The sequence below is a fragment of the Macrobrachium nipponense genome, chromosome 41 (assembly GCF_015104395.2).
Source record: "Macrobrachium nipponense isolate FS-2020 chromosome 41, ASM1510439v2, whole genome shotgun sequence".
Classification (NCBI taxonomy): domain Eukaryota; kingdom Metazoa; phylum Arthropoda; class Malacostraca; order Decapoda; family Palaemonidae; genus Macrobrachium; species Macrobrachium nipponense.
The window spans coordinates 41959358-41983582 of record NC_061102.1 but is presented as its reverse complement, the minus strand read 5'-3'; the positions used below and the strand labels follow the sequence as shown (position 1 = coordinate 41983582).

At 38.4% G+C, this 24225-nt stretch overlaps 1 protein-coding gene across 1 annotated transcript in view; it reads left to right on the top strand.

The window, feature by feature from the left end:
• Nucleotides 1-296: 296 nt before the first annotated feature.
• Nucleotides 297-24225, top strand: part of LOC135212730 (red pigment-concentrating hormone-like) — a 36697-nt gene continuing 12768 nt past the window's right edge. The window contains exon 1 of the mRNA XM_064246435.1: nt 297-465. Coding sequence (XP_064102505.1) covers nt 463-465 — 3 coding nt within the window. The 5' untranslated portion in view covers nt 297-462. The remainder of the gene's footprint in view (nt 466-24225) is intronic.

Genomic DNA, 24225 nt, shown 5'->3' with positions numbered 1-24225 from the left:
TTAAGTGTGAAGGGAGCCTGAGAAAGCGCTAATTGTTTCCTGCACGTCAATAATGTCACAGACGCCAAGGCAACAAAGTCCACCCACATACATCCTCGTCGAGGGACACTCGACTAACAGCCCTCTGGGAGAAGGGGAATAAGGACGAAGGACCGATGGAAAAAGGTTAAACACGCAGGCGGTGTAGACCGCCCCAAAAAGCGTCGCGGCCTCTGCACTTGGGTGTCGAAGGCTCGAGTTGCGCAGGTATAAGCGGGTATAAGTAGGCGGCCAGGGCTCCAATCGGCCACACACTCCCTTGCAGCAACAGGTGAGCCAGAGGTAGAAGAGGAGAAACCAGCAAGGCAGCTCCGCCAGAGACGACGCACACAGCCATCAACTGCTCACCAGCGAACAACTAGGCGCCACACATCCACCAGCTTTCTTTTCGCCCTTTCAAACACATCCAAGACCCTCGCAAAAATGGTAAGTGAAATTGTGACGCTATCTACTCTGACTCGAGAGGAAATATCTCAAAGGAGCTGGCAAAAGCATTCTGCTTTCATTCCTTTCCTCGAAGGTCGGGAAAAAGTTTTTTTCTGCTCCCCTCCCGCAAAGTTAAAAGAATAAGTATCATCATGACAGCTATGGCTCCTCGAAGTGATCCCTCAGTTACTTCTTATCCGAAGGAAAGCAACTGATAGCAACATGTTTGCATCAAGAAAAGATTTATAGACAGAGTTAACAAGCAGTTCTTGACATTCGCGTTCTTCCTCGTCAATAGACACCTTTGGTATACGAGAACCGATCAAACAAAATATATACAAACTCGTAAGCCACCTTCTCTTCGTTTGTCATGGTTAGCATCTAAACCTCAAATCGTAGATTGTTTTGTGAAAAGTATCAACAGATTTTGCAGGACTCATTCGAAATAAAAGAGAGAAACCGAGAATTCCCTTCAGCTCCTTTAGAATCCTCTTTAGTCTTGGTTTTTAGCATCATGTTCAGTTAACGAAAGTCTGTATTTTCAATCTATCCAAAACAAGGTCATCTTTCATATTCACTGCTGATGATCTGCTACACAATTTGTCCTACGACAGATACTCATATATACACCCAGACATACACAATATGTATATATCCGTAAACATATACATTCATACGCAAACGTTTGCATGGATACACAAAAAAACACGTGCGTAAATCACGTGCACAGGGAGAGTTGCGAGAAGTGTTGTTCACAAATTAGCCAGACGATCACTTAACTGTTGGAAGATCCTCCTCGAAACAAAGTAACAGATATTACTACGGAACACAGAGACACTAGAGCGTTAGTTACCCGACATCGCACGGAATTATTTTGTACTTCGTATGTGTGAGTCTGAGATTATGTATTTTGCAACTGGGTACATAATTCGTAAGTGTAAAATATATAGTGAAAAATGAACAAAATTGGCCGTACCGACAACAAAACCAGTGTACCCCGTAACTGTACCGTATGAATTTTTGCTCCTTTGAAAAAAAAAATTCGGAAAAGGAAAGGACTTTAAACAAAATTGTCGTTTTACAGCATACATAAATACCTACATACTATACTATGTGAAGTATATTGCTTCCATAGGTATAATATTTAAGAGGTAGAGTCATACGCCTGATAGCAAGCCAGTTTAAGAGTCCATTAACTGAATTGAACTCAACATTCGTACATTTATTATGCTCCTAGTATTATAACTATGACTTTAATTCTTATTCCATATAGAGTTTAGGTTCTATTTCATTTCTACCTCATGTCCACAGATAGGTAATGATTGGTGTCACTTCTGAAGCACAACTTGCTCTTCCCGTGAAGCAAGACAAGCATTTTTTTTCTTCTTTTTCAAAATGGCTGTCGGTTACCCTTACGACCTGCCAACCATCCCCCTTTCTGTCAACGCCGGTCACAGAAATTCCCTTTCATGAGATACGACAATAACAGAATTGGCCTTAGAATTTTGATCGATGACAAACCTAGAATTTCCAACCGACAGATTTTGAATTTCAATCTGCTTATCTATTGTATAGAATTCGGACTAACTTTTATAGTTTAATTCAAGTTAATTTGGACATTTTGCTCACCATAAATATAAATTAGCGTTGCCGATACCATTTTACTAAGACAATAACAGCAATGCTGGTGTGCTTCCAAACTTCTAAGACAGTGTTGAAAAAAAATATAAATCATTCAGTCGTTATCGCTCTCGTGCCTACCGTCTCCAAACTTCAGCTAGATTCTTATACAGTAAAAAAGCAATTTTCACCAAATATTGGGAACTCTCCCCAGCTCATTAAACAGGCGAAAGCAAATCATAATGGAAAATCAGACAGCGATCGCTGATGTTATCATATGTGTTAACCAATATACTAAATTCCCTTTTATCTGACATATAGAGGCGAGACTTATCTGTTAAGACTTTGAATAACCTTTACATCCTAACCTCGACCTTTTCAAAGTTTGGATCGATTACTGGTCAGTGCGCACCTTGGAATAAGAAGCTTCCTAGTTGATCCATTCTCACTCATCGAGACAAAATACAGTGATTAGTAATGATGCATTTTGCCAAGAAAATAAGTACTTGTTCTGCAGTTGGCATTGTTGAACATACATTTCGAAAACTTGACGACTCATTTCATTTGACTGATTTTATTTGTAATCTGGCAACACAGAAATAATTCTCATCTATGGTGCACAGGCCGTTTGTCATGCATAATTCACAGTTCACAATCACGCTCCCAACAGACCTTCCATACAGCACTAACTTGTTCTTGTTTCTCCGGCAGCAGCGCTGGGGTACGTGTTTCATTTTCCCTCTGAATCCTCGTTTAATTAAGGTTATATTTCATCTCTTGTTCTCGGCAAACTAAGTGTTTAGATTTCAATTACGTCTGACTGCGACTTTTACATTTTAAATCCGTTTCCCTTTATTAATTTTTTTGTGCCGTTTCCTGACCGTCATCCGAGAGTTGTGATTCACATTTTAATTTCCCATCCATCTACCTCGACATCATTCATAAACAAGAGAACAAAATATTCCCCTGCAGTGTTAAAACAAACCAAATATTATCCTTCTTTTTCTATAAGGATGCTATAATATAAGATAAGATAAGTGATCGCAATGAGCCTGAAATGATTTACACCGTAACTATCTAATTAGGTACGATTGACATTAAAACTTGATGAAGTATTCTTCCTGTAAGCAACCATGCATACATAGTACACTCGCGTGTTGATGAGCTTCTCTAATGAGGGCATTATTTGCTTACTTAACCGGCAAAGTTTCAAGATTCATTGGCTTTTAGCAAGGTCATGCTCACTTCCAATTTGCTCCCAACTTCAAATTCAGCGTCCGCCACCGAACGACTCAAGACTGAGCTTTGTCACTTGGTGATGTTAATGCGCCGTTCCCAGCAGGCGATAGAAAGCCTCTTAAATCCGCTGTTCCTAAACTCTTCATTTTCTTTTATATTTTCTACACTTTTACGTTCTTTAGACTCCTACGGGAACTCCCGTCACGGCATCATAACCGTATTAACCTTCGTTTATACCTGGATGTTTTTTGGCAGTTTTCATCATTCAGCTTTTCTCCATTATTGCATTGTTCTCTCTTCTCCCTCTATTGTCAATATCAGATTTCTTCCATTATCGGCCACATATTTCCTTACTGACACTGGCTTCTTCTTTATTTTCCATCACTTCCGAAGTCTTTTTGTTCTCCTTCCGTATTATTTCTTTTCGCCCCCAAAGATTACGAAATGATTTCTCGGTCGTTCTGGCTTTTTTTTTAATCTATTGTGATTGTCTAGGAACCTTTTGGGATTTCCCCTTCTTACATTTTTATACGAATATATTGGCGACATTGCGAGTGTTATGATTAGGCGGGAATTTCTCTTATCTTTGACTATCTCGCCGACTCTTCACACATACGTGAGCACACACACACACCACACACACATACACAGTCACACGCAATATATATATATATATATATATATATATATATATATATATATATATATATATACACACACATAAATAAAGATATATGCCACGAAGAATAAACGAAGGAGTATCTGCGAGACCTTTCGACGTTAAACGTCCTTTACTAAGCAGAACCGCTTAGTAAAGGACGTTTAACTTCGAAAGGTCTCGCAGATACTCTTCGTTTATTTTTCCTTCGTGGCATATATCTTTATTTATGGATTTATCACGTTCCTAACTTTCGTGATTCAGTTATACATATATATATATATATATATATATATATATATATATATATATATATATATATATAGATTAATTAATTCATGCGTGTGTGACGTGTAAGACAAAAGATCAGTTTAGCCTTAGTTAGTGCTTTAACACAAAATATTACCATTTGCTAAGAGAAAGCCTGAACCAGCGATGAGACAGATTTAATTTACGTGCAGCTTTATATAAGACCTTCGAAAATTCGCCGGCTTGCACTGAATTAATTGCAAGAGACGCGTCTCTGGCGTTCACAATAACACAGAAGCAAAGAATTCCTCAATGAATAGCGATCTGGAATGCCATTGTGAATACAGAAGTTTGTACTTTATGAGAAACGTCAAAATGTTGAAATAAATAGTTTCATCGCCGAACAGTGATTCTCTCTGTCGACACTAAATATTGTTGATGATACACAGGAATTGTGCTATGAATTACAGTTCGTAGTTTGGGTTTTATTCATGCATTAAAATTGAAAAAAAAAATAGCGAGGGAGTAAGAAGCAAATTTTCTTCCTTCAGTACATGAAAAAGTATTGGTTAACCGCCCTTGAGGAGGAATTTAAAATGACACGCCTTTTTGTGGCAAAGAAAATGATAAGACACGGTTGGTATGGTGTTGGCGTTCCACCTCGGTGGTCGCTAGTTCGATTCTCGCCATTCCATTGAGGAGTGAGAGATGTGTATTTCGGAAGTCACGTAAAGCCGTTGGTCCCGTTGCTGAATAGTCACTGGTTCCATGCAACCTGAAAACACCATACAAACAACCAAGAATATTTCTTTCCAATCCCACCATCCAAAGGAAGCCAAATAATTTGTTCTCCAATTCTCAAAGGAAAGTCATCTAGGAGAACAATTCACACTTTAGGGTAATGAAAAGACGACGAATTGTATCCAAAACTTCGATAATTGACCTATGGCTAAATTTCAGTATAAACGAATGTAAAACGTATAAGACCAAATCCACATTAATTTCAGATATATGCCGCCGCTCTGTATACTTGTATCTGCTATGATGAAAATTACGAAACCAAATAGACAATTAAAGCACATATCTCCAAAGAAATATGAACTATTTTGTGCATTTAACCTAATTCATTTGACAGCTGTCTGTTGCGACCCACGCCGACAGTGATATTACTATAAATGAATTTCATCACGAAATTTCTTTATTTTTATATACGCTTCTATCTCTCTCTCTCTCTCTCTCTCTCTCTCTCTCTCTCTCTCTCTCTCTCTCTCTCTCTCTCTCTTTCATTTGTGAGGCCTGGCCATTCACCCATGACGAGCCATTTTCATGGTTAATAACCTGCTAGTTAGCAAACGCTGCTGTAGACGTGAAATTTTTACCTGAAAAAAAGTGTTTCATGTTTTAAAAAACTTATGTCGCATGCAAGCTCAAGGAATACATACATCCACGCACGTTCTTGAGAGTCTGTAAATGATGCTTAAAAAAAACGCGCAGTTTTACTGGTATCACCTCACGGTAACCTTATGTGGTAATATGAGCCTTTTAAAAAAAAAAAGCTTATATTATAAAGCCAGAGCTAAAAGCTCAGCGAGCAGGCCAGTTTACGTTCCATGAACACCGAAATCACAGACTAACATGACACTGACTAACTTTGCATCGTTTTTGAAGCTTTTATGGGTCAAATCATTGCACCGCTTTATTCGAAGTATTAATTTCGATTTCTTGAGTATTTAAATCTACTTCACTTCACGCCATCAAAACCATTTGGAACGCTTTAACAGCTGTGTCTCACGAGTTCAGTCCCATGGACTGAATACCCACAATTCAGTTCTCTCCTGTGCTACCTTCGCAGTGGTGCACCGCATACAATGAGCTTTGCGTGACACACTGTGGACTATATCTACTGAAAGGGATTTGTAGCATCTCATCGGCCACCAACTACAAGGCTTTCAAACTCCGACTTTTTATTCATTCCATCTTGTCGCATTCCGGCAGCTGTTCAACTCCTTTAATTTTACACTGTTTCGTCTTCATTCCCTCATTTAAAAAAGGAAATCTGGACGCAACTGGTTTATACTGTTTTATAATAACGATGATCCTAATAATGCTCCGTGACTCCATTCGGTTACAGGAGAAGATGGGGCTCAACAAAAGGATAAAATGTAGAACAAACGAATATTAACAAATCCTTATGTCTACAGATTGTCTTCTTCCTTTTATAGATTTTCCCTGCAAAAACTGATTGGTTTAGTTGACAATCTGAAGAGACTTGAGAAGGAAATAGGAATACATTCAATATATATATATATATATATATATATATATATATATAATATATATATATATATATATATATATATATATATATATATATCTTTAAGTAGATTACTATAACGCAGATGTCACTGAGACACATTATTATATTCACGAGTAAAACCTTTACTATACACACAATACTGACACACAAGAACATTCCATTTCTACATATATATATATATATATATATATATATAATATATATATATATATATATATCATTTGCTGCAACAGATTTTCCTCGCCTGTATTGTACCATACTTCATGATAATTTCATTTAATTTCCTTAACCTCTTCCTCCTCGGCCGTTAGTGCGTACGTACATTGGCCTTCATATATAAGCCAACCCCAAGTCAGCCAGAATCTCATAAGAATGAATTCAACGACTATTTTTAAGACATTAATTAGTACTACTTCGGGGCCGGAATTCCTGTCTTCAGAGGAAATCCCATTACTTGATGTGTTTCAATGCGCTGCTGCACTCCCAATGGGGGAGAAAGAGGAAAGAAAATGTTCGTTTATGTCCTCCGGGCAATCTTCCATAGCTCTTACTGGTTTCACTCTCATCATATATTTAATCTGAAAACTTGACTTTCTTTCGCTACGTTGTCTGTTCTTTCAAGGAGATGTCTATCTTTATTTTTCCCTGCAGGACAATGGTCCAGCTCATGATGTTTCGACGGAGAAAAGAGCCATTTGTTTTCCTTCGTTGTTCCTTATTTGTGGTCATTTCGTGGTCGTGATGAATCCGGGAAGCGTCTCTAACTGAAGAAAGCCGAGAGACCTTTTCTCCCGTTTCTGAATCCGGTCCTAGAATGACGAAACCTTCCTAATTATAATTCTGTTTTTCTCTTGTTTTGTATTTGTTAATTAATGCATTGTGTGACGTTGATTAAAATATGAGATGATATATATGGAAAACAGTCTCTCGTTTTTCTTCACGCGACTCTTTAATTAATGTGCACTATTGGTGCAAGACTAATCTGAAATGACATTGTTTCAGGAATATCATGAACTTCATGAGGGAACACAGAAGAGCTTTCTCTAATCTTAGATGTCTGAAAAACTAATTAATACTTGGGTGAAATCTTCACGACGACATACGAGTTCTTAGAATGCTGTTCTTAAAACTAGGCCTGCCTTCCCCCACCCCCCCTCTCTCTCTCTTATACACACACACACACACAGCAATAACTCTAAGGTCACACTCTGATCCATCACCGCTCGGACTTAGCTGAAATGACTTAAAGATAACAACGTATAGATTCTGAGACTTCAAAAGACATCAATATTTAGAACTCAATCAATGTTAGCTGATTTTTTTTATCTGAATCAAAAGGAAGAAGTAGCCATAATGATAATGAAACTACATGATTAGATATTCACCTGTCTTAATTCATTTTCTAGTGGAACAGAGACCACAAGATGGCGAGGGGCTGTGGCGTCTTTCAGTTTTTGATAAAAAAAAAAAAAAATCTCTCAAAAAACCCTCTCACCCTGAAATTTATCATATAGTTTTACTCCTTTGTATTACTACCTCCCAATCCGAACTTTAATCGGAAATTTTTTATCATTTATCTTCTACCTCACGTTTGAGTGCGTCTAGTTTCAAACTATCATTTATATGTGTGTGTGTTAGTTTTCATACCGGAATAATAATATCAGTTATAACAATTTACATTTGTTCATCTTATCGCAACACTCTCGCACTTCCTCAGGAAATGCATTACTTATAAAAAGTACATAATCTACATTACACCTAAAGGAAATATTAGCGGACCGGCAAAACCTAAAATTTAACCTTTAATTATCCAGCGATGCATTTCTCCCAGGCAGCTCTGCACCTAATGCATTGCCTTCGCCCGAGCCCAGAGGATATAGAATCAATCAGCTTAAGTACAGGCGGATCATGATCTTTAATGACGATAGATGGCTCCATCGAGCCGACGAGACAAATCATTCGAGGTGTTTACCTCCGTTGATCAGACGGACGAGTGAGCGATTCGCCGTTTTGCTTTCCACCTCGACTCGTATTTCCGTAAAGCAACGAAGGAAGCTTGATTTCAAGTCACTGGCCCCGTAGGTTTGTTCCATATAAATAAGGGTCTATCACCGAACGTTTTTTTTGAATGACATTGTCCTTGCATTTTCCTATTGAATATACAAACAATTGATTTCTCTCTCCTGCTTTCTCTTTAAGAGGGAGAGAGTTTGACTAATAATTTTAGCTATTGCACTGTATACACGATTGTATATGTATGTATGTATGCGTGTGTAATATATATATTATATCTATAGATATAAGATATCTATATATATATATATATATATATATAGTATATATATATATATATATCTTTGATGTGAGGATACAGTAATTTTCAATATATAAATTATATATATCATATGTACTATATACATACTGATTATTACTGTATCCATGCCTCTTTAGATAATGACGGGGCTAAATGCCAAGGGTCACAAGCATTCAGAGAAGATTACTAATCTGTGGAACAGCAAACGGCAACACTGCAATACCTATCGGACCAAAGGCAGGGAGAACAATCCCAACTACACTCAAAATAGTCATAACTGTTACCAGAGTAGGAGATATTTAAAAGCGGATGGAAATGTCCGCAGAGTATTCAGAATTGAAACTATTTTTAAAAAGAGCACACACTAAGTTTTGTTAGCATCAAGAGATAAATCATAACTAATTGTCCAAAACTGTACTACTTACGTTTTAAGACTTACATTTTTAATGAACCTCCTTGCTATAGAATATGAGCAATCATATCATTTATCAAAAATCCCCTCATAGTAATCAGTATCATGACGGCCAACTTTAAATCTAAATATTAAATATATAATAATTATTCAGACGACCAACTTTAAAGATAAATATAAACATACACTTATTCGTTAAGATCATAGTGTACGTTTCAACCTCTCCGTGAGCATCATTTAACAATTTTATCTAAAAATAGGAATTCGTTTATTTCCGACGAGCCACTTGTCATAACGTAAGCAGACAACAAAAAGTTCGCCGAATATTCCCAGGGCTACGAGGTTTTATTCGGCTAAATGAAAATGTAAATTCGCTGCTCGTGGTGTCAACTCATCACACTTACATTGTCGCTTTAATTACTTTGGCGACACCTCAAACGGACCGTGACTGCCACTGGTCCGTGACGTCACTCAAATTAACGTTGGCATTACATCATGACAACATTGTATATTAAAATACAGCTTATTAACTTTTATGAATGAATCTCAACGTTTGACTTGATACCGACCAACCTTCATATAAAACTGAGTCATATCATTTTATAAACGAGTTCCACACGCTACTCGTTCATCCTTACCGCATATGACTGAATTTCTCAAACAATCACTTCATATTCCACCTATCTGTGGGTCCAGTACAATTTTTGTCATAAATAGCATAACAAAATAAAAAACATCTTTATTAATAATATGAACACTTTAATTCTGAGCATGGCTGCGGGGTGCTTCAAGTAATATTGCGATGGTCGTATTCCTATCCAACTATGCACACTGATGGATCGAACAGTTTGCGTGAATAATGAATGAGCGTTATCATTGTCACTCAGGAAGGTAAACATCATCCTATTTATAACAATTCCAATTCGAAACCAATGTTAATTAATCGTGAGCTTCGATGAACTCGTGCCGTTTCCCGTTTTGATATGGATGCGACGTGAAACATTATTTCTCTAACCAACTTGAAAACAAATCGTCCGATCGGTTTGCCTCAGCGCAGCAGACGTAAACCAGGATGAGGGCGAACACAACATTTCTATATTTGATCAATTTCTGTCTACATTTCCAAACCTCCCCTAATGAGCGTGTTTACGTTTTTCTCCACCTGAGAAATTAAAACAACAAACTAACTGCAAAGCAAGAGATACTCGAATATGACGTCATCAAAATATCCGCTTGACAAGAATTTTCTCCTCTGTTTAACGTGAAGATGTCATTCACAACAGGAATTAAATTAGTTTTAACGCAGTGACCAGTTTGCACTTCCTCTCAAGAACGTTTCATCTCATCATTTCGATCTTTGTACCTAAACGTCATTTCTGCCTTCAATCCAGCCTCTAAAATCTAAGCGATTATGGAATCTAAGCTAGATACGACCTCAAGGATTAGATTTCAAGAAAGCATCTAAGAATAGAATGGAATTTATAGTTTAGGCCAAAGACCAAACGCTGGGATCTAGTAAAATAATTAGTCGAAGTTTTTTCGGCGCAATCGAGTTTTCTGTACAATGTATAATGCTGTACAAAACTTTCAGTCACGGCCCAATACCCTCGTAGCCCGGGCTCATGAGACTCTGCCACGATCCGGAGGTAGCCTAAGACACAACCCATGAAACGCTTAGCCCCGGCCAATGAAACTCAGCCACGGTCAGGTGATGGCCTGTCCTGTTGGTACTTATAGCGATGCCAGAAGTACGATTATTGGTAACCTTAATCCTTAAATAAGATAAAAACTAACTGAGGTTAGAGAGTTACAATTTGGAATGTTTGATAACTGGAGGGTGGATAATCAACATACCAATTTGAAGCTCTCTAGTCTCAGTAGTTTTGTTTTTAAGATCTGAGGTGGGAGAGAGAAAGTGCGGACGGACAGACAAATAGCCATCTCAAGTTTTCTTCTACAGAAAACTAAAATGTCTGAAAGGTGTAACAGGAGGCAAACCTCACAACTGCACTACGAATCAATTGTCAGATAAGGCTGGAGAGTAAGAGAGTAAGACAGGAGGAAGAGAATACGAACGGAGGTACAGAAAATGGAATGAAAAGTGTTGCAGCTAGGGGCCAAAGGGAAGCGGCACAGCACCTACAGTACACCGCATGAGGTGCACTGACGACACTATCCCACTACGGGAAGAAAACAACTAAGATCAGGATCTAGAATCCACTTTCTTATGAATGTCAAAGCCAAGAACAGGAGCCCAGTACCAATAAGCTCCCAGAGAAAGGGGGAATAGAGCGACCCACGCCTCAGGAGAAGGATAAATCCACAGCTTTGCACCTCAAGAGGTTTCATCCATTGTGAGCCGTAGAAATGTAAATCACCGACATTCGTTTTGCGTAGGCTTATCTTGCTTCGAGCTGGTATCTCTTGAATTGCTCCGTGCTCGTTCAGCTGCCCCAAGACTTTTCGCTTGTCATCGGCGCCTATTTCACCTACAGAGGAATAACTCTGCTCGAAACCATCGACGGACTAACTTTATCTGGCTTTATTCGAAATAGCGTGGGATCTATTCCTCTTCTTCAATGTGTTTCATATATGCTACACTCCCTCCACCTCTCACCTTAAACCCTCGCATACCCCCTCCCCCCTCTCTCCACACACACACACACACACAACACACACACACACACAGGAAGATTTTCGGTCAGCCCCGCATCTTTAAAATAGCCATCACCACCGTCATCGTTATCACGGCCGCCGTGGGCCAAGGCATTTTCCATCGTCCAGAATATCACGAAGACATTAAAATCTCTTATTTTTTAGGGTCTTATTTCTGGCGCAACTATCGCCGCCGGTGGATCCGGTCCCTGATACCTCCAGGATTTACGGCGGCGCCCTCCGACGCCGAGATAAGGCGTGGGACGTCCCCGCTTCCCTTAGAGAAAGAAAAGTTCATTTAAAACATCATACTTAATGATCGTCCAGGGATGGGAAGGATTTAATTTTCAGGATTAATGGCTTTGGTAGTCGTCGTGACCTACCTGCTTTTTTGTTTGTTCTTTATCAGATGCGCTTTCCAATCTTTGATTATGTTTTGTTCTTCTCTTGTGGAATAGTATTCGAAAGCACATCGAAGACTGGATTCCACTTAACCTTTCGACCATAGAAGCTTTCTCCTTTCTGCTGCTGCTGCTGTTAGTAAATTCCTTTGGGAGGAGGATGCCAGTTTCATGCCCTTCTCAACCACAGCTGCAGTCGGCCGCAGACTAAATACAAGATACATATAATTCTTGGTTTTAATCGAACTAATGTGTCACGTAAGTCTACAGACTAACTTCGTAAAAATCGACAGGGGAAAAAAGAAACGCCTCATATCATAGAAATAGTCATTTTTTCTACTTCAGTTGTAACGAACAAATAGTGCATTTTGTGATCTTTGTCAAACCCAAGTTCTAAGCAGGTTCAGGACATCAAGGGTGCCACCAACTAATAAAAATTTCACTTTATAAAGATATTAGAGATTTCCGGAAGATACTGGAGTATTGGACCAGACGTTATTTTTATTTTTTCATGTGGAAAAATTACAGATGTGCGCTACATAAAAGTAAAAAACTTCTTTTGTCGCCGATGACCATTCTTACTACAACAACAACAACGCAATGTACGGGAAACTGTAACGGTCATTAGGCTTATGTGTCAGCAGCTGAATAAGGAGTCAGTCCACCATTTTTATCTATCTATTTTTATCAAAAGCTACTTTAATAACTGTGTGACACCTACTCCTCGTTTTTAATATTCATTTCCAGTCGAATGACGTCATATGTTTTGTAGAATAAATCAATATGTCCTTTTGCTCATCGATAAGAATATTACAACATTTGGCAACTCGGCAAGCTTCTCCCTAAACTTGGAGAACTTTAAAATAATCCCATTTTCTTTCGGACTTTTGAGAGGGGGATATTTCAAGGAAATCTAATCTAATGTCCCCTACTTTTGCCTCAGACTTTGTCTTGAGTGAAATTCTATCAGACGCTGGACTTTAATTAATGAATGAATTTCCGCTTCTTTACAAAGCCGTTTTGCAGACAATCGATTCCCCTTTGAACGAAACATACCGGTTAATAGGTTATAAGAGCTCGGTTGTCATTGTTCGTCACTAAATGGGCTGAATTAACCAACTTCGTTTACAAGAACAAAGTCTTGTGAAAACTTCAGTTCATTATTAGGGGTTACCCATGAATAACTTATCCACAAAAGACAAAATTTGAGAAATGTTTATCAGAGGTCCGTGAAACCGATCAAAACGTTATTACCTATGATGCAGCAAATATGAAACCAGAGCGCGTTAGTATACGCACATGCCTACTTAGTACACGTGTGTCAATTTTAACGATGTGGCACCAGAAATAACATACTCATGAGACCCTGACAACGGAATATAAATACTTTCTGCGAGGCTTCATGTCACAAAAATATCACACTCAAGTACATAAAATGTGCAACATTTATTAATGATTATCTTAAAAATAAGATTAATATATACAACAATAAACAAAAAACCTTTACTTTAAAAACCATCACTAAAAGATGAATGGCATATTAATAATAGGTCAAAATTAAACAACTAGACTACTTTAGAAATGATTATCACTATCAGTAGATTATTGGCCTATCCTATAAGAACGACAGAATAAAAAACTAAATTTAGCTAAAATTGTACTTCTGAATAAGCAGGGACGACGACACTCGGTAACACGTCACTTGAACAGTAGTCAATGCCATTCGCGATTTCGAACACAAGCGATTTTGCCTTCACAGTTCCAAGCAGAATACAAATTCCCAAGTGAGAAGATTCAAGCACTATTCTGACTAAACTTCACTTAAAATATTGGCCTCGGAATCACAAGGATTCTGTAATGACCTCCCCCCACCCCTCTCTCTCTCTCTCTCTTCTCGATGAACAACAACAATACAAAGGAATATTTCTCCCTTTTTTTCAATATGGTGACAACAGCAATGTTGTGGTTTCAAAGAGCATGTCCGTTGCTCCTCTGTATTGATATACAACCGTCTTTAAAGATAGGAGTGGAAAAATTTGTAAATAGATTAAATTAGTTGAGGATGAATGTAATACCCCAATATAACAATGAAAGAACTACAAAGATAACAGCCCTCAACAAATGCCAATTTTGCCGACATCACTTAGGCTACTCGGCTTTTCAACATTGCTCTATTACTACTCTCCAGCTCCTACTCCCGTCCTCCATTTTCACCTCATTACGAAATTTCATATACAGGTTGCAGGAAAACTGTGCGTAAATCTGTCTCTAAATCCCTTGCTGTGCACCGTACCAGTCTACAAAAAAAAGAATAAAAAACATTATTTCCTTACACGTTAATTAAAAACAAACCGCGTGCCATAAAAAAAATAATAATAATTTCAGTTTCTATTCCATACATTTTTCCCCTCTACTATTTTACTTTCTCTTTTTACGTGAAATGCGAGAAGTGTTCAAATTCATTTAACGCGACTGAAAGTTTTTTTTTTTTTTTTTTTTTTTTTTCTTTGAAATTCATCTGGTACTTCATTTCTCGCTGGCTTTTTCTTTCCGATGATTATATTATGCCGATTATCATTTCCTCTCCCTCAGTTATGCTACACTACCATTATGCCTAGACCATATTTATTATGTCGACTGTCAGTTAGTTGGTCGCTGGTATGGCAGACGGACGATCTCATCAATTCAATCCTGCTGAGGCGACCAAATTGTGCGTACACCATCAGCAGTAATGCTTGATGGAACCAGCCATATATTCAAAATTAGACCTCTTCCATTATCCACTGAATCATCCGAATGTTCTTATTAAGGCCTTACTTTGCTTTCCGATTTCAAAAAACCGATCCGAAAGGTTAAATAACAAAATCTAAAGAGCTTATACGAAATACGACTACTTTAATTCGATACGTCGTTTGGATACTTCGGCTAATGATGAAAATATATTTCGCGAAGGAATATGAGAAACGGATCATTCTTACTGGAATGGTATATAAGATTAGGCCAAAGTCCAAGAGCTGGGAACCTGTGAGGTCACTCTGCGCTGAAATGGAAATGGAGAGTTAAAAGCTTTTAAAGGTGTAACAGTATAGCACTGCAGTTACACTGAAAAAACTGTTAGGAGAGGGTGGAATGTACGATGAAGAAAGAGAATATGAATGGAGGTGCAGTAAAATGAACGAAAAGGTTGCGGCTAGGGGCCGAAGTGACGCTATAAATAACCTTAAATATTGCTTAAAGTGAACCGCGTGAGGAACACTGACAGCACAAGCCCCCTCCTCCCCACACTACGGAGGAAAAATTCTTACTGACTCGGGCAACTGTCAAAGCTACGTTACACCGCTCCTGACAGCCCCTCGTCTATAACGCAAATCAAATTTACTCATTCGTTGAAAGACACGCAAGAAAATATCCCCCAGAAACCAAAAGACCAGAAACTAAACTAAAGAGAATTTCAATCAACCGAGGTGACTCGACTGTGAATTCCCAACCAACGACACCCTCTCATTGATCACCTCATATCAAGAGATTTGATGACAAGAGATTAAGAGACTGTGAGAAGGTGTTTATATATTACTAAATACAATTATGAAAATTCATGTGTCAATGGCGTTTATTGTTGTGAAAGAATCAGTTATTTATTATTTACATATTGTGTGACCTTCTATTCACCCGAAAACGGAGAAACCAAAATGACAGCGCAATGAATATAATTTACCACAAAAATGTGAATATAAGTCGAGCCAAAAGGTATTTCTAGAAAAAATCGGGAAAAATTGGAAAGATTTTAGAGCTTTTAATTCCTTTGTGGGAGTGAAGATGCAGCAAGTTTGAATGGATTTTTAACGCGAAGGAGCAACGGGTAACGTTCCAACAAGCAAGATCTCTTGGCTGGACAACACTAAGACGGCATTTTGACAAAAGTTTGGCCTAAAAAGGGGCTATATTAACAAACTTCATCTCTGCAAAGGCGTTGAATACTGATCTCTCTCTCTCTCTCTCTCTCTCTCTGTCTCTCTCTCTCTCTCTCCTCTCTCTCCCTCTCTCTCTCTCTCTCTCTCTCTCTCTCCAGGCTGCAAAAAAAACCTGTAGGTAACAGACCACGAACACAGAGCGATTGCTGCTAAGTCTATGCACAAAGTCATACAAATGAAGCAGTATATATATATAGATATATAAATACTATATATATATATATATATATATCTATATATATTAGTAATATATATATATATATATATATTATATATATATAATATATAAGAACATCAACAGAAAATAAAATCGTTGGTATATAACTAAATCCAAACAAGAAAAGAGCCTCGTTCAAACACTCGGCAAGATAACAGCCGATGGGTGCACCCCATCAAAGCTTTCGGTATTTATCCAGGCAAATATTAATTTCCATGAGGCTTTACTGAGGTCAAAAATGAGAAATATGGAAAAATACCTTTTACGTGAAAATATATAGGATTTTAGTCCCAATCATTTGGAAAAGGTCATGACTGGGAAATGATAGAGAGAGAGAGAGAGAGAGAGAGAGAGAGAGAGAGAGAGAGAGAGAGAGAGAGGAGATCAATTTGTGCTCAGAGCTTCAGGAAGATAGTATTGATGCCAAATGACATTGCCGAGCATTAGCTAGATTTCATGTAATCTTCAGTGTTGGGTCTCGATATGAAAAGCACTAAGAATAAAGTACGATTAACGCAAGAGCTGGGGACCAAGGACAAACACTAACGAGTTAATCAGCCATTGCCAAGTCTCCCAACAAAATACGAACCGACAAAGAACACTGGCAGTCAAATAATCAGACTCTGATTCCTATAATTCTATTAACACGCTATGCCGTTCGGTTTCAATAGGTCAGATAAGTGGACAGTATAACAAAAGCTTATTTAATATATAAAGTTACAGTTGGTACATCACCAACCCCTCCATTCTGCTTGACTACCATTCATTTCTGTTCTTTTTCCCCTTCTTTCCTTCTCACGCAGGTGGCTAATGATTTTCTGCCCATTACATATATAAAGAAAATTGTGTATAGCAAAGGAAAGGCGAAGCAGGGTAATGTGTCTTCTCTATTATTGACGATAATGTTGGCACTGTCGTCTTGGTGATGTTTTGGGGGATATTAACCTCTTATGGGATGTAAAGAAGTGATGTACTTCCACCGGGCAGTAATCGATGTATCATAAACGGGGCGCATAGACTAGACTTATTTATTGTTATTGTTTACGTTGCCGCCGAAAGAAATGTTCCTTCATATAGTATATAAATGGCAGGTTGATGCTACACTATTTCTTTTGTTTCGTAATTTATAAATGCACATACTATCATCATTATCATCTGCAGAGGAGTCTGAAGTAGTAAGCAGTGCTCATTTAATACTAGTACTACCATAAAAAATGCCAATGTTAGTTATTTGTTGCACTGATCCCCGTTCCCAAAGCAGATAAGGTTCTCTGATCGTAGTAAAGCCGTGTTTTACACTAAAATTCGTGTGGATGTTTCGGAACTCGGCCAAATTTATGTAAATGGATATTTGTTTTTAAGAATAAACAAATTCTCTCTCGCTCTCTCTTTCATCTGTTTCGGCTTTTCCTTTTATTCTCACGGGGCCTCTGAGCGGGAGTGGACTTCCAAATATGAAGCTCATTACTAAAAACTTAGCAATCGCGCTTTATGAATTTAGGAATACAATCGATCAGGCAGTTGGAAAGGCTTCACGCGACACATAAAACGGACCATTTTGGTGCGTTAAGGTTTAACGAAGGAAAGGGCGCTTTCGCACGAAAGATACACAAGACGAAAGAACGGTCACATAGTTTCTATCCTCTCATCTCATTGCAATATATTTTCCCCACAGAAAATGTAAAACTGACCACCTTCAGAACTTGAAGCTGACCTGCAGGAAAACAAAAATACCCTGGCGTCACAACCGCATTGGTCATCTCTGCTGAAACAACACAGTGTTTGGAGAACTATATATATTAAAAAAAAAAACGCACCTATATTCTGCGCTTCGTTCAACCTAAATTTTCTCACTCTGGTTCACATATTCGAGCATTCGAATGTGCTGGATATATGTGGTCGGGATGCCAAATCATTCATACGCCAAAAGCATGTCCAAATCTTTCGAAATAAATTCACCATTTAATCAATCCTGAATCCGGTAACAGAGACCGTAAATATATTTTTATATTCTTTCAGCGTTTTCCCCCAAAAACATTTTAGTAACATCCAGGTCCTCAAATTCTCTCTACAATTTAAGAGTTCAGTTTTTCCATAAAGAAACGATGCAAATACTAGGGCACTACGATGACTCCGCTGACTATTATCGAATGACGAGGAGATGGTCTGCTTACGACAGAGGGACACTGTTTTAACAGAGTATGGGGAAGGCTGCCCCGCAGCTACACGGAAGAGGAAACAGCAGAGACTCTTCCTGGATTTTGTGACGTTACGGCAACCCAAGAAAATGTACCTTCATACATACTGCTACTCAGACACACTAGTAGCGCACACTAACCTCGATGGATGTAGATTAATTAAGCCAGCTTTGTGCTGACATGGGCTCACTAACCTCAAGAAATTGGCACTCAAGGCAGTAGAGAAAGTTCCCCATTGAAGTAAAGCTAATGGTTGATGGCCAATTCAGGTATCTCCAGACATTTATATAAATTATGGCTACCATCGTTGGGGTTGAAGGTCAACATCTCGAGAAGTTTTACCTAGAAAATAGATCTCTGGAGGCTTCTGGCATCTGAACATTCGAAATATATACCAAAGATCGTAAAAGTTTTTTGCCACCTGGATCATGTGTAAGACACTAGGGAGGCAGAAGCTGGGTGCCTTGGGTAACGCCCGAGTATTGTCAGTCAAAACCACTTGAGCAAAGTGTTGTTTTGCACAACAAATCGTCATTTGGAAGCATGGCACGTGAATTAGGTAATCAATGTTGGTTCTATTGGAGTTCACCTTCATATTCCACTGAACTGACCAACGATTGAACTGTAGACTCCGTTTCGCTCTGATGGACAGCGAAGAAGTGCAACAAGATGGAGTACACCACTTGAATACAGCGGAACCTTCGAGATTCTCATTCATCGCAGGAAACACATATATAGGTATATACTGACTTTCGCTTTTTTTGGGTTGCTGTTACATTTCATCATAACAAGGGACACTAAACAGATTTAAATTAGGATATGCCTCGCCTATCTACCGTACGACTAAACTTATGGCCCTGAAGAATATAAAAATATTTTCTAAATATATATCTCTGATATACTGATTATGTCTGAGTCGTGAATGCAAATTTCTCAGACATTTTCACATTAAAAAATTTTGGCAAAAATAACTGTTTGACTAAGTTGATACAGCTTGAATGCACTTTAAAAAAAAAGTTCATACATTTCAATTGTTATGCGAGAGGTTCACGTAGATATTTATATGTCTTGTATTTCATTGTCACTCAAAGGGAAAGGTTCATTATAGATTAAGATAAATTCATCTTCAGTTCACCCGTAAAGAACTATACTCTGTTTTTTTTTTCCATCTGTCCATCCGCCTGTGGTGTTTGCGCATGGTACCACTGCGTCCCGGGGTTTGAATAATATCCTATTTCGAATATTAACGGTGTATTTCGCATTCAGTAAATTATTAAAACACTTTTCAGTTGCAAATATACACCCATATATCTTTTTATTTACCTAAAACGTACACGTAGCGTAACTATTTAAAGCCCGGGAAAGCCCGAGACGCAGTGTTACCATGCGAAAACACCACAGGCGGATGGACAGATGGAAAAAAACAGAGTATAGGTAGGTATTTAGTTCTTTACTGGTGAACGAAAGATGCATTTATCTACATTTATAATAAACGTTTCCTTCCCTTTTAAGTTACAATGGAATGCAAGATATATAAATATATAAATATCATCCATGCTGTAAGTTCAACTTAGTTAAACAATTATTGTCTGGACAATTTGCATTCACTAGCCTTCACAAGCACGCACATGACTCAGACATAATCATTTTATCCGGAATATATATATATATTTGAGCCATTTAAGAAGAATAATTGAAGATTCATTGTCATCTGGGCCGGCAAATTATCGCTTGCGATTATCTCGGATGCTTTACCGCTTAATACCCTACGACAATAATTCACAGACACGCATTGCTCAAGATATCTCATAAACTCTATTGTTAGTGTCACTCGAATAATTAGTGCTGCTCCATTCTGTAATACGAAGAATGTTCTGAGCGCTAACTTGAAGTGATATAGAATTGACGCCAGAGGACCTATGAGAACATTGACACTAACAGGTGTGGAAGGAGGTTCAGTAAAAGGAACGAAAGGGGTTGCAGCTGGGGGCCGAAGGCACGCTGCAAAGAACCTCAATTAATGCCTACAGCGCACCGCATGATGTGCACTGACGGCACTACCCTCTTACGGGGAATATAGTTCCTAAAAGAAATCACAAGCTAAATGAATAAAAGAAGCTTTTAAACGTCACGACGTTATGTTTCTAGACCTAAAGTTGCCTTCTCCGCTTCACTCTGGGAAAGAGGACAAGAGACTCCCTTCCGAGGTAGCGGTACAAAAGGGATAAATATGCAGTGCAAGTGAAGGGGAAAAGGGAAGGAGTGTCTCCTCAGGCTGTACTACAGTGGAGACAGAATTCGAAAGGTTCTATGCTCAGGCTTCCCCCGCCCCCAGCCCCCCTGAAGGGAGAAGCTTCTCCTTTTTCCCGTTTTTCTTTCTTTTTTTGTCATCTCTTTTCTTGGTGACACTATTATTAAGATTAGTAGTGATGAATGTTTAATGACGTACTGATTTCTTGGTTCCGTGGTTCGCGTCCTTGAGCTGACGAATTTCTTAACCAAAAAATTCCCCTTCCGTTAACATATATGAAAATATATTAATTCCGAGGTAGAGCAAGTTAGATATTAAAGGACATTTGTAGCTTAATGCGTATATATGCATCACGGCGATGTGATAGACTCATATATACATATTTATCTATCTATATATAATATATGTAGTTGTGCAGTTGTATTCCACATAGGAAAAATGAAAAAAGGTATATCTCAGAAAATGCCCAACAGTTTCGTCCTCCAATGGACCTCTTCTTGGAGCGTTTATTAATAAACGCTCCAAGAAGAAGTCCATTGGAGGACGACTGTTGGGCATTTCTGAGATATACCTTTTTTCATTTTCCTATGTGGAATACAACTGCATTACTATATCTTCGTGCCTAAGAAGATTACCAGTACTATAAAATGTGTGTGTAAGTAACTTATTCTCCGATATTGAAAGATAAAGAGACTCAGTCATACACAAAAGCAGACAGAGCTAAGGAGAGAGAGAGAGAGAGAGAGAGAGAGAGAGAGAGAGAGAGAGAGAGAGAGATAGAGAGAGAGATTCAGCATCTCTGTTTATTTTCCTCTTGTTTTTCTTCCTCGGGAAAACGGTCGAAGTCTTTTCCTTTTTGTTTTCATTCAGAAGTGTAATTTGATTTCCTCTATCCCTGTTGCAGCTCGCGAAGGCTGCGGAATTTGCTTTCGAATATCACTAACTTTATTTTGTAGTTTTCTCTCGCTTTTCATAAATACTCCTGACGTGAGTTGCTTACGTTGTCCTCTACCATTTATACTCTTTCTTCCCTTTCTCTGTTCCTCCATCCACACCTATTAATGGAGTGGTAGGATTCCGACGCCTCTTGTACAGAGTAATGTTTGGCATGATTACAGTTGGCCACATCCAGGTTTTATACCGCTAGCATTTTTTTTTTTCGTTGATAACCGACGCACAGAGAAACGGACTGGCAATTAATGTATTCAACCGGCGCCTCTCTTTCTCTCTCTCTCTTCTGGGTCACAAGTTCACTGGTCGTTCGAACCGCTCAAATGAAGGAACAAACACCTTGTAACTTGATTTCCCTTCGCCTCTTTGTCATAGTGAAACAGACCCGATTGTTCCGTTCTTTTGCGTTCACGATCTAATGCTAAGGTTTCTTATATTCATTCACATTCAGTAGCGATTATCGTCTCTGACACGATTATAGACGTATAATAATAATACTATAGTCACAATGCAGGTGCATTTTCACCAAATAATTTCACGTCACAGCATATCTTTTCGTTATTAAAATAAATATTTTATATCCATAAGCTTTTCAAATAAAAGGCGAATTTCCCTAAATAAAAGCCAGAAGTCAGGCAAAAAGCCTGCAGTAACAAATTGTTCGAAGAAAATAGAAGTTTTCATGGAGTCGGAGAAAGTCTCTTGTAATAAGCTATCGTTTCTGCCTTTCCCTGATTTGCCTGTCCCGTGCACACCCAAAGGCCTAATCTGATTACTTTTTGGCAACAGAGTCCGGATGTTGGGAAGTAAGTAAGCAAGCAAGGACACGTACCGCCGATTCAGCTATTAAATTATCGCCAGGAAAATATAAGAGAGAGAGAGAGAGAGAGAGAGAGAGAGAGAGAGAGAGATTAACATCGTTCGGTATAGCTTATGCAGATACGCCGTTAAAGGGTCGTATCCCGCAGGCATTAAACATCGCGTTTCCCCTTAAATAAAAACTATTCATTCTAACTCCCTCTTGATATTTACGCACACATAAGCGGCCCCGCACATGCACGCACACACACACACAAACCCCGGGCTTGTCACTTCCTTTTCCGCCCTGATTATGACCTACCACAGTCTTCTAATTCCCAGGTGCATATTGAATATAAATCATTACACATTCTAACATACCTAATCTATATTGGAATGCACACAGCCAGTACGTCATTTATATTGCTGATAAGATCGTTCTCCTCCGAGTAGGACAGTTACTTGAAAAGAAAGTACCTTAGCCAATTGTATTCACAAGAGTACGACCTCTACACAAAATATCCCGACGGAATAAATGACAGAAGAGATGGTTTTGGCAAGAAATTCTATTATATTTTACTTGCAGGAATGACAATCACAGAAGTGAATATACTCTGATATTATTCTGATAGTGCAAAAGCAAACATAATGGCCAACCGAATGTCCTGATCGAGCGCAGGCCAGAAGAAATGATCAAGGATATACCGAACACAAGATTTGAGGCGCCAATGAAACCATAAATAAGTAGAATGCATAAAATTGTTTTGGAAAAGACCTGAAACAGCAGCACTCGCGAAACCAAATGAAGAATTATAGTAAATATAATTCAACGTTACAAACTGGAACGGAAGGAACGAAAATGACTGACATGAAATGAGAATGTCAGAGTGGGCGCGTCAGGGTCCTTTCCCGCGCAGTAATGTTATTCAATTAGGGGGAATTTAGCCGAAATACAGCAGCCTACTGACGAGTGCCATTCCATCCCTCAAATGCGAAATCACCATATTCAACAATATATTCATCGCCGTCATCTACCATACACACTTTTAGGATGGAAAGCTTGAAAATTTTTCGCTGTGAAAACTCGTACCAATATTCAGCTGACATAGTCAGTGCATTTTGAAAATGAAAATTATATATAAATCAAGCCCTTATATCATATCAAGTATGTAGGAGCAATGATGGGAGCAGAAACATTAAATGGAATTATGCCTCACCTATAAACACACACACACACGATTGTTAGGTCTTGGTCATCAAAAAAATAAAAAAATAAATAAAAATGCGCCGAAGAAACCTTTTTGTACACCGCATAATGCTGTATGAAACTTTCACTTACGGCCCATGAATCTCTCAGCTGCGATCCATGAAATTTTCAGCACCTATTGCGGTGTCAGACGCACGATCATGGGAAATTTAACTTTAAATAAAATTTTAAAAACTACTATAATTTGTAGGTTTGATGATTGGACGATGGATGATCAACATACCAACTCGTAGCTCTCTAGT